The sequence below is a fragment of the Cataglyphis hispanica genome, chromosome 15 (assembly GCF_021464435.1).
Source record: "Cataglyphis hispanica isolate Lineage 1 chromosome 15, ULB_Chis1_1.0, whole genome shotgun sequence".
Classification (NCBI taxonomy): Eukaryota; Metazoa; Arthropoda; class Insecta; order Hymenoptera; family Formicidae; genus Cataglyphis; species Cataglyphis hispanica.
Window position 1 is genome coordinate 51,581 of NC_065968.1, and position 18,808 is coordinate 70,388.

The 18,808-nt window shown below is 29.7% G+C and overlaps 4 protein-coding genes across 5 annotated transcripts; 1 reads left to right on the top strand and 3 right to left on the bottom strand.

Annotated features, from left to right (window-relative positions):
- Positions 1-702: 702 nt before the first annotated feature.
- LOC126855236 (putative protein tag-278) lies at positions 703-5,168 on the bottom strand. The gene is made up of 5 exons (XM_050602699.1): positions 4,777-5,168; positions 3,380-4,650; positions 3,105-3,164; positions 2,579-2,977; positions 703-1,229 (listed from the first exon to the last, which is right to left on the bottom strand). Exons 2-4 carry the CDS (start codon positions 4,565-4,567, stop codon positions 2,660-2,662), a joined length of 1,566 nt encoding a protein of 521 aa, XP_050458656.1. The 5' UTR covers positions 4,568-4,650; positions 4,777-5,168; the 3' UTR covers positions 703-1,229; positions 2,579-2,659.
- Positions 5,169-6,104: 936 nt separating this feature from the next.
- On the bottom strand, positions 6,105-14,119 carry LOC126855220 (uncharacterized). 2 transcript variants are annotated; one of them, XM_050602667.1, is made up of 16 exons: positions 13,872-14,119; positions 13,039-13,304; positions 12,457-12,667; positions 12,022-12,338; positions 11,693-11,902; positions 11,398-11,577; positions 11,066-11,180; positions 10,619-10,812; positions 9,719-10,289; positions 9,522-9,633; positions 8,631-8,733; positions 7,647-8,158; positions 7,207-7,378; positions 6,852-7,030; positions 6,678-6,729; positions 6,105-6,561 (listed from the first exon to the last, which is right to left on the bottom strand). In XM_050602667.1, exons 1-16 carry the CDS (start codon positions 13,929-13,931, stop codon positions 6,531-6,533), a joined length of 3,285 nt encoding a protein of 1,094 aa, XP_050458624.1. In that variant the 5' UTR covers positions 13,932-14,119; the 3' UTR covers positions 6,105-6,530. The 2 variants fall into 2 exon arrangements, with proteins under 2 accessions (XP_050458624.1, XP_050458623.1); XM_050602666.1 differs by having other exon boundaries at positions 6,106-6,561; positions 7,207-7,387.
- A 419-nt stretch (positions 14,120-14,538) lies between these two features.
- LOC126855259 (BLOC-1-related complex subunit 7) lies at positions 14,539-15,826 on the top strand. Its single transcript, XM_050602732.1, has 3 exons — positions 14,539-14,849; positions 14,944-15,205; positions 15,340-15,826. Exons 2-3 carry the CDS (start codon positions 15,068-15,070, stop codon positions 15,517-15,519), a joined length of 318 nt encoding a protein of 105 aa, XP_050458689.1. The 5' UTR covers positions 14,539-14,849; positions 14,944-15,067; the 3' UTR covers positions 15,520-15,826.
- A 101-nt stretch (positions 15,827-15,927) lies between these two features.
- Positions 15,928-18,292, bottom strand: LOC126855252 (ubiquitin thioesterase otubain-like). Its single transcript, XM_050602722.1, has 5 exons — positions 18,158-18,292; positions 18,038-18,090; positions 17,343-17,642; positions 16,907-17,107; positions 15,928-16,758 (listed from the first exon to the last, which is right to left on the bottom strand). Exons 1-5 carry the CDS (start codon positions 18,198-18,200, stop codon positions 16,561-16,563), a joined length of 795 nt encoding a protein of 264 aa, XP_050458679.1. The 5' UTR covers positions 18,201-18,292; the 3' UTR covers positions 15,928-16,560.
- Positions 18,293-18,808: the final 516 nt, after the last annotated feature.

Sequence of the window (18,808 nt, forward strand, 5' to 3'; positions counted from 1 at the left end):
TTTATATATATATATATTTAAGATATATATATATATATATATATATATATATATATATAATATGGCACATAATCAATCAAGATAAGTTTTTCTTTTCTTAAATGTTAAAGATATATATGTTCATTATAGTGTTTTTCAAAGTTTCCATTTGTATATATCTGTCAAAATATTTTTATTCGAGATGTATCTTATAAATTAGTATTGATATAAAAATCGTCAAAGTGTGAAACATGTAATAAATAATTGATGATTTAAATCTATATATCAAGTCTATTATATTATAAACATAGGTCCTTTATAATTTTGTTAATGATATTTCTCTCCAAATACGCGCGATTTTTATTGTTTAAGTAATATGTATTTTAGAATTTGTTTAAAATGCGGCGATATGCCTTATTTTTAAATTAATATCTTTGCGGAAATATAATAAGTACAAATAAAAACAATTTAAATTGATTTAGTTTTAAAGATTTTTATACGTTGTTAATATTTTATGAAAAAGCCGCGGTTTCTCTCTATAATGCCAGACAATTAAGTTTCTGCTGCGATCTATAACTCTATTTGTAAGTACCAAAGAATGTTGGATTGTTAAAAGAAAAAAAAAGAAGAATACACATAGGGATTGACTTTATATATAGGGAGTATCTATTTACTCCTCCCTTTTATGTTTTTACGCATGTCTGTGATATTTTAAGAGAGCGATGATTTTTATTTAGTTTTTTATTACATTAATTTTTTTATGTATATATACACATATGTATATATCACATCTGTGTGCAAGCAATATTCGAGAGCTTGCCGCGTATATGCAACTTCTGTACGATGCGATGCATTAGATTGCATAATTCCTTTAACTAAAGAAAAGAAAAGATGTATAACATACATGCAATTAAACTCTCATTTAAAAATCTTTTGCTTATTTTTGTAATACATCTACCATTATCCAGAACACGAAATTGATATATGAAAAAAACTAAACTTTGTGCTTTTTATTATAAACTTTCTTTAATATTTATTACACATCAAAACTTTTATGAATTGTAAAGATATGTCTTCTAGATATGTTTAGCATGAAACTTCTCCTGATTATCTTACAAATAAGGTATAACTATTTATATAACAAGTTTTCCCACTACTCTGATGTTCTATCAAAATTTTGTATCTTAAATTCATAGTTCTTTACAACTTTGTTGATACATGTATGTACATTTTCTTATGCTGTTGCTTTACTATAAAAAGAACAAAAATGAGGGAGAATTAAATATTCACTTAATTAATTTAATATTCATTTTACGAAGCCAAATCAATGATATATTTTTTTTCTAGGGAGTTCTATTCCAAAAAATTCTTAATTGAAAAATTCATTTATTGATAAAATCACTTAATTGTGATATCACTTATATGTAAGATTCACGTTAGTATTCACATGTTAATTATCATCGAATTGTCAACCGCCCTTTCTACGTGGCTTAACATTATAAGAAGAACAAGAGTTAGAGATAAAATTAAATGTTCAAGTTACAAGTATACAAAAATTGGAGACGAAATCATTTAAAAGTAGAAACACTTGCACGCGCGCACATACACACGCATATATATATATATATATATATATATATATATATATATATATATATTATATAAGTAATCATATATCTCCAAAAAAAGGAAAAGAATTGGTGTGATTCACACTTCTATGGTTTCATTTCATTGCGATCTTAAGTGCCGAATAAATCTTTAAGCTTACAACGTCTGGAAGATCAGCAATTTATTGCTAAATATATTGTTCCATTACGATATGCAAGATATACGAGGAAATATTTATACACTGTCATCTCTATCTACATTTGTTCTATGCTAGCTGTAAGTGCACAAATATGACGATACGTATTATTGCACTAATTCATTATCTCTTGTATGTGTATATGTTTCATTTTATTTTTAATAAAACATATTCACATAGATTGCAGTTATTTTTGCAAAATTTTTCTAATACATGTCTTTATGTAAAATTTCTTTGATAACAATATAAATTCTTTAATATGTATTGTAATACTGATATTTGTATATTAAATCAGCTATTTCTTATATATTAGCATAATAACACTTACATTATTCGATGCAGTTATCGCACTTTATGCAAGTTTTATATAATTGTGATGTATATTATTGTTATACATATACATATTTATATTTATTTATTACACAATATTAATAGATTGCATTCATTATCCAGTTCTTTAACAAATTTCTATAGCGAATAAACAAAATCTTCCACACATGATTATATGTTAGGAACTAATATATAACATTTAACAAATATAACGATTATATAGTGTATTTAAAAATATAACAAATAAATACTGACGCGCTGTCGTTTAACAACCTTCTTTTTTATACTTCAACAAATAATATAATACAATATTATTATTAAATATTTCTTTTTCAATATATAGTATATACAGTAATACTAAATGCGTTTTATTTTGGCAATTATGTGATTTTAGAATTAAATTTTCCCAATTAAATACGATATATATGAATATAAATTGTGTAAAATGAATATGTAATTACTTACTATTTCTCTCTCTTCCTCTCTCCCTCTCTCTCTCTAAGACCATTTTGTTCGCGTATCCGTGAACAAAAGATAGATTTTGAACTATGTGGAAACTCTCGGAGAAATCACATTGTCGATATTAGAATGAAGATTCTTTCGTTGACTTAACGCATGGCATTGATTTCGAAATATCTCCATTTTCGATTGAAGTGCGCTCAACTTTTCTTGCATCGGCAAAGCAAAATCTTTGCTTCGCGTGAGAACGTCGACAGCGTTGTTCAATAACATCGAGTTCATGAAAGACAACGATGGAATGTCCAGCGAAAGTGAAGAGGTGCTAATACTGTTACTATCGCCATACCCTTCATCGATACTTTCGTCGGTTATTCTAGTCACAGATTTCAATTGTTCCTGTAAATCCTATAAAATACATAACACCAAGATTTTGTCTTTCTTATTATTATTGATTATACATATTTGAGTAAAACAAATTATTTACTGCTATGTGCATGTATGTATTTATGTATATTATCTTAAAATAAATTACCTTGTTGCGTGATAGAACTTGTTTCAGACATTCACGCAAAGAATGTTCAGTTTTGTTTCTCTAAAATAATAATATATATTAAATCTACTGAATACAATCTTATATATTATTTATTAAAATACAAAATTATTATGTATATATATATATATATATATATATATATATATATATAATCTTTATATTATGTTGTAATTACAGATTGCACATTGTGTCATAAACACATATTGTAAAAAAAAAGATAATGACTTTATTAAGTAACATAAAAATATAAATACCATATTGTTAAGTTGATCATTCATTTGCTTGCAGTGCAATTTTTGCTCTATAGTTTTTATCTTAGTCTTCTCTTCTCTGAGTTTTTTTAACAGAGCACTGTTTGTTTTATGTGATAAGGTCCTCAAACGTTTATTCTCATTCACGAGATCCTGCATATTACTCAACTTTTCTTCAGATTCTGCATTCTTGGATCTCAATAATTTGTATTGTGCTATCATTTTAGTCAACTGTATTCTTAAATGAGATATTGCATCCTTCACCTGACTCTGTTCTTGTTTGGATGCCAATAAGGAAGTTTGCAACGTCTCGTTTTCAGACCTCAGCTTCTGTATTTCGAACTGCGTTTTTCGCAATAGATCGGCGGTTTCGTTCTTCTTCATCTCGCATTTCTGTATGTTTTCTTCCATAGATGCAATAAGGACTCGTTGCTTGCTCAATGTATTCTCCATGGACATCCTCACCATCTCGTTGTCCAGCAGGCATTGCTCCAGTGTCTTCAGCTCAATTCTGGTATTTCGTAACTCTTCTTCAGTTGCTTCCAATACCATAGATATGTCTATTGGACTATTTGTCGAATTTCCATCTGATGTATCCTGTATTGTGTCGATAGACTGGATGCGCAATTGCAGATCCTTCATTGCGCTTTGCATCTCCTGCTTCTCCTTTTGATATTGCTGTACGAGTTCAGTGTATTCAATGCTCAGTTTCTTGTAGCTGGCATTTAAATCCGCTATTGCCTGCTGCCGTTGCTTCAATATGATCTGATACGTGTCTATTTCCACCTGCAAACTCTTCTTGCCAGCCATTAGAATATGAACTTGCGATTGGTACCATTTCGCAGAAGCCTCCGCCGCGGAAAGACGACTACTGGTGTCGGTCAACGTGTTCTGTAGCTTCTGCTTGTCCCGCAATATTGTTTGCATCTCGACAAATAATTCGGCTATCTTGCCCTTGAGACCCTGATTTGCAGCGATTCGAGCATGGAGATCGATTCGCACATTTTCCAAATCGATGCGCAGCCGTTCGTTCTCGAGTTCCAATAGAGCCACTCGTTTAGACAGTTCAATATTTGAGACATCGGGCGTAGATAGGTGTCGGAAATGAAATTCATCGGTGGTTAATTGGAGAGAGTCCATCGAAGTAACGGAATCTAATTCTCCTCGAAATAAATCCGATAGATTGTCCATAATCTTTATTTAATTACAGATCAATATTTAACTACAAATTGTTGTATCCATATCTTTATGCAGTTGATCATACAGACTGCCACCTGAATCCGTACAATAAATAATAATTGGTAAATATATTATTGTACACTTAAAGTGTACAATAAGATTTTAATTGTATATAGAAATATTCTGTCTATATATAAAATATTTGTTACTTAAATACTTGCGTTTTAAGAGGATTGTTCTTGAAGATAATAAACAATAATAATAATAATAATTGCAATTTTGAAGCAATGTTTCAAAAAAGCAAACAAATTTTCTTACGATAAATTACCAATACTTTCTTTTCAATGAAACGTCTATATAAGAAATGTCAAAATTAATCAACGATGGTCGACTTAACCTTCAAGGTTAAAAAATTTTTAATTTTAATATAAAGATTCTAATAACTTTAGATAATTTTTGAATTATCTCGTAAATTTTTTCGGGAATTATGATAAACTATTGACAGTCATATAACATTATTCTGCTATTGACAGATGTATTTTTTACATCTTGGAACAGTAATACCAGAATGGAGATTACAAGGTCACAATTTAACATTTGGCATCACTGCCAGCAGTGCCAGCATTATATTAAAGCCGTATTACATTATGTATTACATTGCGAGCTCAACTGCAATTGGAATTACGGTTGACAGTTACGAATTGACCAATGAGAACATAGCAGCTTGCTAATTGATTGGTTAATTTGCAACTGTCAACTGTGGGTGCTTTCTATTTAGTGACTTTATTGTTCACATTGAAAAAAGATAGAATGATACTTGTGTCGACTTGAGTCATTAAATGGAAAACATTCTGTAACACCAACCGTAATCCTAGCCCTCAATCCGTAGTATAATACGGATGCCTTTAGGGCATCAAGTCCGATTATTGACGTTTTCAAATGGATGGGTTAATCCATAGACATATGGCGTTTTCGAATGGACGGGTTAAGCGGGGAGCACACACTTTTGCATAAGCGCATAACAATAAGCATAAGGAAATTGATTGGTTCATTTTCTTATGCATACATTTGTGGACCAATCAATTTCTTTATGTTTATGGTATGCGCTTATGCAAAAGTGTGTGCTCCCCGCTTTAGTATTATAAGTATTTGACGCATGCGCCAGCATATGTAAAGGCCACATATGTAATATTATTGGCTCAACAAAATTCGCGCATGCGCATTGCGTCAAGTATATAAATTGTGGAAGCGAGAGGTTGATATACATTTGCACTATATTTTCGCTAACACCGCTTATTGGGAAAATACGTGACTAGCAATATAGACCGTGTTCAAAAACACATTGTATAAATATTGAATAAGAAAAAGCAAGATTTTATCTAAATATCGTATAGGATTTTATATAATTTATTGCAGATACATAAATAAAATTTTAATGAAATCTATTTCTTTGGGAATAAAATTATCTATAGTTAAATGCATGGATGCGAAATAGGAAATTGATTAGAATAATAAGTTTGGTTGCAATTTTTTTATTATTATACTAATTTCTATTAATTATTATTATTCTCTGGACGTAAAATTCACATGTAGAAAATATATGTATATAAATAACGTTAAATAATAAACAAATTATTTTATGCTTTTTGGAATAAGATATTGAAAATAATAAATTCACATATGTAATTATGATATAAGTAATTAGGGGTAATTATAAAAATAGAACAATTATATTATTATAATACTTTGTACTGAATAAGAGAAAGAAATTACATAATAGTTCTGAGAACTCTCTCTGATCCTCTTATAAAGAGATAAGAAAAATTAGAAGTGCAACATAAATATATATCTTAATCTCAAAATTATCTTATTTGACATAATAATTTAAAGTTAAATAATTGTTCTTTGTTTATCAATCTTGCAATTAATACCCGATAGAGAAATCACAGAATATGTGCTAATTAAGTTATAATTATTACAGCGAACTGGCAGTTTCTTCTATAGATCTGTACAAACATATAATAATGGTAGAATTACAAGTTAATTTATAATTCACACAAATATAATCAAAGATGTATCTTCTTTAAAAAATTACAATGCATTCAGTAAGCAATTTACTTACTTATCAATAATCTTGCTAGAAGTTTCATTCATAGAATCTTGTATAGTGATATCTAGAACAACAGATTTTTGTGTTATGAGAAATAAATTTTCTTTAAAAAAAAAAAAAAAAAAAAATGACACAATAAAATTATAATTTAAAAGAAGCAAATTAGAAGAAAGCTATAATATTTACCATGAGCGTGCTGATACAGTGCCGGTGACCAGCTAAAAGTGCTGGGAGTAAGAATAGCGTTCGCTGTTATTGCAGTGTTTGTAGGTGACAACAATGTATTCTCTTGCGTCAACGAGAGTGCAGCAGAGCTTCCACTGGCAATGCAAACATTACTCTTTTCGTCGGAAGAAGCGTTTTTTCTATGTATTAAAGATAGGATATTATCATGTTATGTACATCAACTAAAATTGTCACATAAGAAAAAAAAATGATAAGTGTTAAAGGATATAAATAAAATGAGATTCTTTTATTTGTTTATAAGGATGCTTCATTTTCGTTCTAATCTTCCTGTAGCCAATTATATCTCCACTCTTACCTCAGTTTCGTGCATGTATCTTTCTGCGATCCCGACGACAGATGAATGGCTTCGAGTAATTGGTCAATTTCAGACATCTTGTTGTTATCATTTTTCAAATTCATGCTAGTGGATGAACTTGGAGAAGATTGGCGTCGTGACAGTAAGTGCTTCGACATGATTTTGTTACTGTCTAGAAGTACTGAAATGAATGTTTTTGTTTCTTCTCGTCAATTTTTAATCTTTAATTTGAAAAATAGTGCAACATAACTATATCAAATTCCACTACTTTTTTTGTTAAATTATATATATATATATATATATATATATATATATATATATATATATATGTGTGTGTGTATAAATTTACTGGTATTTTCTTTTGCTTTGTTTTCACAAAGTTTTTTTGTTCACTATCAATCTAATATCATTTTTTTCGTATTTAATATCCTTTCACTTACCATTCGGCACAATTAGATCCACACATAGACTAGACGACTCTACATCGTGATTGATTTTATTAACTACTGGCAGTTTCGAAATATCCCTCTCACAGTCTATCGAATTGGAACGCGTCGCCGGTTCGGATCTAGATATTTGACTACCAGAAGGCATTGTCGCGGTCAATAGTTCCGATCGATAAAAGGTCGGCAGTTTATTATATTTGGCTTTAGCATCGTAAGTTGCCTGTGGCTCAGAGTGATGTAAAGTGATATTGGGATGCTTTTTATCGCTACTCAGACTTAGATCGTTACAGGCTGTATCGAGCTCGTGATGCTTGTGCGAATATCCTGCGGTCGCAGAAGGTTGCATTATAGCGTTATAATGCAACGAACTGGAACTGTGATGTTGCAAACTTGCGAGCGAATTCCTAGAGTCACAACTTTCATCTTGTTGGCCGAGACATAGAGATGTCCATGCGGAACTTCTGTCTTGTATCTCGAACAAGTGCAGCAGCATTATTTCCCTCAATCTGAATCACAGAAGATTTCGTTATTATGCATAATTGTATATAACCACATAAGTTTTGAAAGATCATTGTTGATATCTCTAGCACTCACTATCCAATTTTATCTTAAATATAAATCTCTTCTAAATCTAGTTTTTTTTTTTCGAAATTGAATCAAAAATGATTATTTATCAAATAAACTTTCTTTTTAATATTGTTTTTTTTAATATTGTTTTTAGTATTGTTTTTGACATTTATTATTTAATTATACTAGTATGTTGTGAGATTGAATCTCCTATCTTATCTATTTTCATTAAACTAAAAAATAAAATTCTGTTCTTGTATTTTAATTGAGTTAAAAATTAATAAATTTGTATAAATCGTTTGTATTTGTATTAATCGTTCAATTCTGTTTAAATGGCTCTTGACAAATTTATATACAGCTATTACAGTCTTTTCTCTCATTATTTTAATATTATAATTGTATTAAGTATACCTGCGTGTATCTGTAATAGTGTCCCTGTTGTTTTGTTGTTTCATATGCTGCTTGTTCTGAATCCATGATGCGAGAGATTCCGCGACTTCAATATCGTTTTCTCCTAAAAATATGGTATTAATATTTGTTATTAAAATGCAAATAAATTTACTTACTTTAATTAATTACACATCATATTCACATCTTAAATATCTCATTAATCGCACCAATTTTTTGTTTTTTGAATGTATGTTTTATGTATACTATATAATAAAAAATTGTCACATTTGTTATACTTTATTAAAACTATATATTAACGATGAATATAATTATAATTTAATACTACATTTGTGATAAATATGTATGAGAGATCTTTATATATGATAATTGCATTCCAATAATTAAATAGTTTTAAACAAAGTGTATAGAATATACATGGAAAACTACACATGATATTAGAATAATTGTATTAATCACAATAAAAATTCAAGACAGATTTTAAAATATAGTAATTGTAATGTATCAAGATAAGAGTAAATAAGATAAATGTAGAATCCTACGAAATAACATAAAAGTTATTGGGAATAGTGGACTTGAGATTTTCTTTAACACATTCTTCATCTTTTGGACTCGTGAATTTTTTGCTTTCAACGTCTCTATCGATCGCGCGCGTTCGTCGTCTTCGTTCGTTCCCGTTCCAATTAGCACCTAATTTTGCAATATATTATTTAATTTTCTAAATTTGCATCTTTGTAATTTTAAATAATCTAAAATTGAGTCATCAATTATCCTAGTTGACAATCAATTGACTTTAAGATTCTCATTATTTAAATTTTTTCTTTCTCACAATATTGTTATTTTTTATCATTATACGACACGTATATTTTGTTTGCATATGTGTAATTTGCATACCTGACATCGTTTCGTCGTCCACGTCGTTTTCGTCATTTGTTAGGTCCAAGAGCGTGACATTAGGCTCATTGTGTTCACACTCGTTCATAAAAATGTCGTGTTCGCTCAATTCCTACAAAGGACAATAGAAGATTAGTCTCAACGAAAAATACGTAATGAAAAGCATGAAGATTAAAATAGAAAGAATATATACTCACGCCACTGTCGCTGCTACTGCTACTATTACTGGACGAGAGATTTAATGTCGACGACAGATAAAACGACGGGGAAGGGACACGTGCTGCGGCGATCTCTCGGCATTCACCCGGTGATGCATCGTTCGTGCAACGTTGCGCGGCTTCGCCTTTCGTAACGGTCGAGCAGCCGTTAATCCGTTGATTGTCCGTCATTGACGATAACGTCGACACGGATAATAAGGGATCGCTAGTGCTGTTGTTGAATGATAAATTCAATGGCTGCTGATTGGCGAGTACATCACCGGGCGACGAATAGGATGATGACGAAAAGGTCAAACGTATCTTCGCGGCTTGGCATTCCCCAAGCAACACGTCATTGGCGCGACGTGGTGATAGATTGCTCTCGGCTTCGATGATATTTAGATTATTGCTGGCACGGTGCGTTTTTAACGATGTTTTTGACAACGTCGATGTAGTAGAATCGAGGAAATGCATACTCGAGAGCTCGTTTAATTCGCATATTGGCAATAATTGATCGCTCGGTATTATTGTATTGCTGTTTTTATTATTGGAAAGTGTGCTTGGTATGGATCTATTGGAAATACAAAATATATTTCATGATTAAAAATATTCTCACTTAGAAAATTGAATAAACTTACGATCTTTTATTTTCAGATAATTAAAAAATTACTATTCAAACTATCAAATTTCACTATTTCTTTGTTTCAATTTTCCATCCTTTTTAATTTTCATACGATTGTCGAAAGAATGACACAAATTATAAATATAAACTTTACATTGTAACGTGATTCGTTTAAAAATTCGGACATTTGCCTTTATAGAAGATTTACCATAAATTGAAACATCGTCCAAAAAACAGAATTCGATTAATCTGACATAAAATAGATTACACTATTATACCTTAGTGATGTTCCATTTGCTGTAGAATATGTGTCAATTGTTCGTATAACGTTCGAATTGATCTTTGAGTCCTCTGCATCTTGTTGTTGCTGCACAGATAAAGATGACGTATTTGCAGTTGAACCGCAAATTGTAGTTCCATTAGTAGCTCTAGTAGCTGTTATGGCATTGCGAGATATTTCTATCGCTAATCTCTGCAAATATAAAAAAAAATATCTTATTAATTTAAAATAAAATATTTATATAAACAAAGAAAATATTCTAAAAAAAACCGAAATAAGCACATTAATCTACATATTATATATATCTTGAAATTATTACAATACATCTCTTTTTAATTATACAACACACACGCACGCACGCACACACACATACACACATTTCTTAATAGACCAAATAGATTTATCATAATCGTAATATAAATTTTATTCTAAATATATAATTTACCTCCTTTAATTCGTTGATCTGAGTAGTGTATTGATTTTGAAATATCAGTAGTTGGCTAATATACCACTGCTGGTCTCTACAGCGTTGATAAAATGTCGGTGGTCGCACCTGGAATCTATAAACCAATTAAATATAATTATTTATAGTTTTTATGTTATAACAATAATAGCTTTAATTTATAAAAAAAAGATTTATATAAAAATAAATCTCTCAAGTGTTTTTTATATAAAATTTGATTGAATTTACTTCAAATTCTAAAAGAAAAGGCATAAGAAAAACTTGGATTATTATTACATTTGGAAAGTACTGTTCTAAATAATATAAAAAGATACCTTAATATAAGAGTATCCAATTCCGTATTTAAATAACCTTCCGTTGCGAGTAAATCTAATCTGAAGAATCTGTTATATCCCCAACATTCACCAATCTCGAAATCAGATGCAAATTCACGAACAATATTCTTACTCGTATCACGAGATCCTTGATGTATCATTTCAACTCTGTACTCGTATCTACAAATTTAAAAAATCGGACATCTGCAGAGTTTTGCGTTTTCTAAATAATAGACTTGTACAATTTTCTGTATAATTTATATTATAGAAAATTATACAATTCATCACTTAGTACTTTGATGTCTCTGGCAGTCCAGCGCTAAGCTCCAAGAATACTGACAAATAATTTCCGCGCACAACTCCGTTACCATCCGGATATACTTTAAGTCGCCAGCATAGTCCGTTCACGTGCAACGGCGCGGAATACACCGGGTCAGCCTTATGTTGAAGCTGAGTGAAGTTTTGCATGGCAAACGTCGCGCTGTCATAACCTGGCACAATTTCGCTGTAATAAAAAACCCATAAAAAGTAAAAAAAGTTATCCATAATCATTATATACATAATTGTGGCATAATATAAATAATTTTAAATAATCATTGCAACCATAAATCTTTTAAGTTTTACCTATGAAAGTCGGCAGGTACAGGGGCAGTGACAAAACTCGTCATTGGCTTCTTGCGAATCTGATGTATCTTGCGTGAAAGCTCGGCACTTTTGGCGATTAGTTCGGAGCGTGTGCACGTGTGCAATTGATATTCCACCTCTTGCAGTAATGCCTCCAGCTGCTCGGTTTCCAAAGTTAATGAATTCTTCTGGCCCATTAAAGTCAGTAGCTTGGCCTTCAACTGAGAGTCCAGACGAGCTATCATTAATTCGATCGCGTTTCTGATCTCTCTAACCCTTTCGTCCTTTGCTGCTCTTACCGATTCGACGTTTCTCTCCTAGTAACAGACAAATATAACTGAGAATTAAAAAGTGGATAGATACACATATTTCTGCATTCTTGTATTTATTTGAATCTCTCTTTTCCTATAATTAAAATTTGTCAAACATACATACCACTTCTTGAACAAGGCTAATCAGTTCCATGAGTCGTCTATTTAATTGGCCTACTTCGGCTTTGATCTGAGTAACATGTTGCTCATAAACATCTTCTAAAGGTTTGAAGGTATGTCCTGAATGAGTGCCACCCCACAGAGCACATTGATGACAGATACATTTACGGCAAGTCCAGCAATAAACAGATAATTTCTCTTGATGCATTGTACATCTATGATAATAATAAATTTTTCCATATATACAGAGTATATAAAGAAAAGTATTTTATATATTATATTATATACAGGGTTCAATTTAATCTGTCCATATTTAATTAATGTGTGTGTATGCGTGTGTTGTGTGTGTATACATATACATACATAAAATGTAAAATTAATATTTAAAATATAAAATATAAAAAGTAAACATATATATATGTATATATATATATATATATATATATATATGCTTACTTTTATTTTACACACACATATATATATATATATATATATATATATATATATATATATATATATTTGTATTTTTTTCAAAGTTAATATAAATGTCAAAGCCAAATACACATATAAAATATTATGCTCAAACCTGTCTCGATTAGAATCATCATGTCGAAAGTTGGATATACAAACAGCTTGCAGTGTATCAAGTTGTTGGGTTACTTCTTCAACCCAGCGACAATTCACTAGTTCATGTAAATGGAGAGAAGCTCGGCAGTGAGGACATTGAGAACGTTGCTCAGTAAGCCATTTCCTGATACAGGTATAGCAACACAATTTACTGCAATGGGGACAGAGGTGCGCATCTCTCAGTTTTTCCATACAAATAAAACATCGGAAAACTTCTGCTAATGTCTATAACAGAAAATATGCAAACTATGAAATTTTCCTATTAATCAGCGTGTGTTCCATTCAATATTATAAAATTTTAAATGATTTGATTGAACAATCAGAATAAGGGATTGCCACTTATTGATTAATCAAACAAATCACAATTTTTATAATATCAAAGGAAATGTATTCTCAATCTTATATTGCAAAATTCCATTGTAAACAAATTATGATGCTAAATTAACAATTGAAACGTTTAATTCAATTTTATATATGTATAAATGATTATATTTTACCAAAGCCATAAATCTAATTATTGCACTAACTTTATATTATAAAATTTATAAAAATGTTAATGTGCAAAGCTATCAGAGAATTCTAAAATGACAACTCGTCAATGCAAAATCCAAGAGTGAGAATATTGTCATAACCTTGTGAATAAGAAAAGATATCATAATAAAGAATTGCGATTATTGCTACGTTTTAAAAAGTAATATTATTCTGTCCATTTTGGATTGCAAGTTTTTCGCAAAACAAATAATAAAAACGCAGGTAAGAAAAAGAATGTAGGCAACGTCTTATGTTGCTAACCTCGACGCTATGGTCGTCCATGGTTTTGGACGAGACAGACGGATCCATCTGTCTGGCCATTTTTTACTGCGAAGAAATATTCGCTGCACGAACGGATGATACACGTTATCGACGAATATTGACCACTTTTCCGAGCGTGAAATACATGTCCCCCCAAAACTGGATGACTATGTGCTTAGTCTAAAATAACAGGGGCGTTCGAATCATCTTTACGTTGCGATTTCACGATCAACTTGAGCATTTCTCTAGGTGAAATATACGCATGTATATATATATATGATTGCATATGTATAATAGGCGATACACAGCTTCTATCTATGACCTAGTTTACATCAATAAACTTTAATAAACGTACTAAATACTATACTGGCCAATCACAGCCATTCTATTCTTTGTAGGAATGGCTATGATTGGCCAGTATAGTATTTAGTACATATTAAAATATATTGATGTAAACTAGAACTATATATTACTAGACCGCTAACTCCTTTATATACTGACCGAAAAATTGACCGAAAAGTATGTATAACATATGAGAAGTAAGCACTTTTTGGGATCATGAATTTCGGAGAGTTAGCGGTCTAGTAATATATAAAAGTCTGTGGTTATAACATAGTTGTAAAACAGGCCAATCACAGCTATTCAATTTCCATTAGAATTAATGATAAAATTTTTCACTTTTTATGTTTCCGCCCTAGAGAAAAAGTTACATGATCGATCCCCTGATTGGTCTATCTGCAACTATCAATCGTAATCCCAACTCGTAATAGCAACGCAACCGAGTCCGCAACCCGTAATGTAATATGGCCTTTAAAGTTGTGCTACAAGGAACAAATCTCTTTTATCTCTGCTTGCAAAACTTTGCAGTTGTAGTTGAATTGATTTATTTTCTTTATTTTATCCTCTTGACAGCTCCTATATATGATGCGTCAAATGAAAGAATACATAAATGAAATTTTTATTGGAATATTTTCTATGGTAAAAAATACATATGTTGACATATGTACATATTCTATACTAATGTGCAAATTATAAGAAACATATAGTCACAATCGTATAATATTTATTTCAGAGTATGAAATAGTGTTTCTATTGTAAGTATATTAATCAAAAGTAGAGCATACAGTCTATCAATAGGCCTGGATAACATTAAGAGCAAAACTTATACTACAATTAATGAAAAGCAATACGCTACAATGGCTTCAGCGTCCAGTACAAGTGCACGCAGCTTGTTCATCGAATCAAAGATGAGACTAGCAGATAGAGTGCAAGTTAATGTTAATAACATTGCTTCTCTTGCGAGACAGATACAACGAGGTTCAAAGAGCAGTGAGGTAATAAATCTTGATTGATATTCCTATATCAGCTGATATAATATTAAACTAATATTAAATATATATATATATATATATATATATATATATATATATATATATATACATACATATACTGTACTATATTTTTATAGATTTTAATGCATGCAGCAAAAAATTTTGCGCAGCAAGAACATGGATTAGAAATGGTAGAATCTAGTTTAAAGAAACTTGCACTTATTAGTACTCATTTAGAGTACCAAATGGATGCAATTGACAAAAATTCTGCACTTTTGGAAGAAGTTACTGAGCAAGTACGATCCATGCAACGATAACATATATATATATATATATATTAACATCTTTATTTATCAAATTAGATTTATTAGTTATATATATGAAGGCTGTCCTTAAAGAAATTGAATTTTTAAAAATAGTGCCTGACTGCGATGGCATAGAGCCATTCGCCTTGTGGCATTGTGTAGTGATTTTTTTAATAACTCTCTTACATGGGCAAGCCATTATTATTCTTGGCCCCATGTTATCACACTAGTGCGTTTTTTTAAAGTTTGTTTGGATCATCCTCATATGTATAAATATTTCTCTGCAGGATCTATTTACTTATTTAGTTATATATATATATATATATATATATATATATATATATATATATATATATATAGGATAAAACTTATATACCTCAGAATTTGTTAATTATTAAATTTAAGTTTAAGAATAGAGAATTTAAAAAGAAATAATTTTTTTATATGTAATACTTTATGTAACTTACATAAGTCTTACAATTAATTTTTTTATATTATCAAATGTACAAAATTTATAAAATATTTTTCATTTCTGTGATACATTTATATAAAGAGAAAATGAGAGAGCATATATCACATATATTATTTAATAAATAATACTAATAGTAACGAAATATCATTTATTTTGTATTACAAATGTACAGTAAAAATGATTTGTGTAATATCTCCAGCATTTATTGGAAAAAATAAAAAAAAAGAATAGGAATTAAATATCACAATGCATTGATTTCTCTGCCATTTATTTCAGATAATTAAAAAAAACATTTTAAAGTTTAAAATGTTTTATGTTTTATATGCTTATGTATAGAAACAACAAATATGATAATGAATTCATAAAAATGCACTTGGGTAGATTTTGAGAAATATACACAATGTACAAACTTTATGTGTACACAAAACCAACTTATTTCTCTCTTACTAAATTAAAGGGAATATATCGTATTGCATTATGCATTATAATTCAGATGCTTTTAAAAATCGAATTTTAAATATAGATTTGGTCATCGAAAATCATTTTTGTAATATTAGAAAATTTGCGTAATGCCAAATTCATCAAGGATAAAGAATATCATAATGACCAGGGCGATATAATAAGTGCACAGCTGGTATGACGCCTTCAGGAAAGTCGTGGGCAGTTACTTCAGTTCCTGCACCTCTATCCATATAACGAACTCTAACACCAGTTCCTAAAGCACTACTCATTGCTATAATATGAATATGATCAGATTCTTTATACATTGGTTCAACTTCCTACAAAAAATATAAACAAATATGTGTATATATATATATATATATATATATATATATATATATATATTACAAATTTAATATTAATATAAAAGAATTAATCATACAATTATCAGAATAAAAATATATGGGTTAAAATCAAAATACAAACTTGATGGCAGAATTCTGTAACAGAACGATCCCCTTCGATAAAGTGTTGGTAAAAGTCTGCATCGCGTTGCAGCTGACCAGATGTAATTAATCTAAGGTAGACAACGACATAATCAGAATAACCCTGTTCATTGAACAATTTATGTAACTCCATATAACTGGACTCTGTGTCACCGCCTACTTTATCTATGACTTCCATAAACTGTAATTCATCAAAATCAATTCACATTCATTCTTAAAAATAAATTGTACATTATGATATAATCATGTTTATGTATGTGTATATGTATGTATATATATATATATATATATATATATATATATATATAATATGTATATTTTCTTAAAAAACAAATTCTTGTAATTTGCATTAAACCGATACACTGATATATTTGTATACATATATAAAGTTTTGTGAAAAAAACAGAAACTCTCACCGTATCATGAAAGTCTTCGACTGTAAATTGGGGAAAACCTAGAGCTACAAGGTTATCTTTGCTCTTTAATGCTAGATCTCGAAATTTATCATATTCCTCCTTATTTCCGATTAATTTTTCCAAATAAGCATAACTAAATGCCCTGAAGAAGCAATTGCCATCAGGTCTAGTTCTCCTAATGTAAGAATATTTTTGAGCCAAGACTTTCGCTTTCGAAAGATATACATCATCCTTCGCATATTCTTGTTCTAAGCTCTTCAATGATTCCTTCTCACCAACTAAAGCTATAGATTCTGAAATCTGAAGTATGAAAGATAATTATTGTTTAGAAGTAAGGAAACATCTTTCACAAGAAAATTTTATTCTTTACATAAAAAAAAAAAAAGAAAAAATAGTAATAGTTGTTGCATATATTAATACTAGACAATAGAATTTATATCGTTAAAAAACTTTAGTATCTCAATGTAGCTGTATGATAATTAAATAACAAGTTGTAAATATGATTGTAATATATAAATAAATATTCTTCAGAGTCTGTTAAAATCATCATACAAACCAAATTGATATTTTAAGAATAAAATTTTAATATCTAAATATATGTGAGAAATTTAATTTTGCGAAAAAATATCTTTAGAACAAGATCTCGCTGAATTTCTCAAAAATCGACACTTTAAATATGAAACAGGCATATTAACCTCCTTTTCTATACGTCTCTGCTGTTGAAGTATCAACTCATCCTGGTTGATATCTGCAATAAAAAATAGAATAATAAATTACTCGATTAAATATCTCGATAATAAGTTACGTTAAGAAACCTGTGCTTTCTATAGATTGCTCCTTAAGCGATTTGTCTCCCATATCTCATGAGATTTTGCTAAATATCACGACGACTGTCAAATTATCAGTCGTAAACAAAAAGCCCGATGTTTCCATGTGAAGTTGAAAAGCCGCTACGTATTTTGCGTTGGCAGCACTTTCAAAGAGATTCAATCCCTAGGTATTTTCGTGTAATAAAATAATAAAGGTGGTAAAACACACGTTATCGATTGTGCGATCGATCTCGCACAATCGAAAATGTATAGATTGTTTATGTAATTGCTTCATGAATAACAAAATAAAAATTTTATTATAAAATTATTATTTTATTATCGACAAATGTAAAGATTTTTACTTTTATAATAATATAAATATACTTTTACAATAGCGCGTAACAAGTTTTTTTCAATAATATGTTAAATCCCATAAGATCATCGATCTTTAATGATATCTCGTGGGTGTTTTCAATAATGAAACAATAACTAAATGATCTAAAATAATTGTATGAATTAAATAATTCGTGTGTTATATATATAACAATATATATCTTCGATGTAGTTAAAACTGTCGGTAATGTCAACATTTCTCAATTACTTCTGAATTCATCGGGCCTATATTTGATGATCAAAAATTTATTCAGGGCTGACGAT

What these genes read in the sequence shown, in the direction of transcription:
- LOC126855259 (XM_050602732.1), top strand. Translation starts at nt 15,068, where the DNA reads ATGGCTTCAGCGTCCAGTACAAGTGCACGCAGCTTGTTCATCGAATCA. An exon ending in GAGGTTCAAAGAGCAGTGAG is followed by an intron (nt 15,206 to 15,339) that starts GTAATAAATCTT and finishes ATATTTTTATAG; the next exon opens with ATTTTAATGCATGCAGCAAA.
- LOC126855236 (XM_050602699.1), bottom strand. Translation starts at nt 4,567, where the DNA reads ATGGACAATCTATCGGATTTATTTCGAGGAGAATTAGATTCCGTTACT. An exon ending in ATGATCAACTTAACAATATG is followed by an intron (nt 3,165 to 3,379) that starts GTATTTATATTT and finishes TTATTATTTTAG; the next exon opens with AGAAACAAAACTGAACATTC. An exon ending in AAGTTCTATCACGCAACAAG is followed by an intron (nt 2,978 to 3,104) that starts GTAATTTATTTT and finishes TGTATTTTATAG; the next exon opens with GATTTACAGGAACAATTGAA.
- LOC126855252 (XM_050602722.1), bottom strand. Translation starts at nt 18,200, where the DNA reads ATGGGAGACAAATCGCTTAAGGAGCAATCTATAGAAAGCACAG. An exon ending in AGAGACGTATAGAAAAGGAG is followed by an intron (nt 17,643 to 18,037) that starts GTTAATATGCCT and finishes TTCATACTTCAG; the next exon opens with ATTTCAGAATCTATAGCTTT. An exon ending in TTACAGAATTCTGCCATCAA is followed by an intron (nt 16,759 to 16,906) that starts GTTTGTATTTTG and finishes TATTTTTTGTAG; the next exon opens with GAAGTTGAACCAATGTATAA.
- LOC126855220 (XM_050602666.1), bottom strand. Translation starts at nt 13,931, where the DNA reads ATGGCCAGACAGATGGATCCGTCTGTCTCGTCCAAAACCATGGACGAC. An exon ending in TTAGCCTTGTTCAAGAAGTG is followed by an intron (nt 12,339 to 12,456) that starts GTATGTATGTTT and finishes GTCTGTTACTAG; the next exon opens with GAGAGAAACGTCGAATCGGT. An exon ending in ACTATTACAGATACACGCAG is followed by an intron (nt 8,159 to 8,630) that starts GTATACTTAATA and finishes TCTGTGATTCAG; the next exon opens with ATTGAGGGAAATAATGCTGC.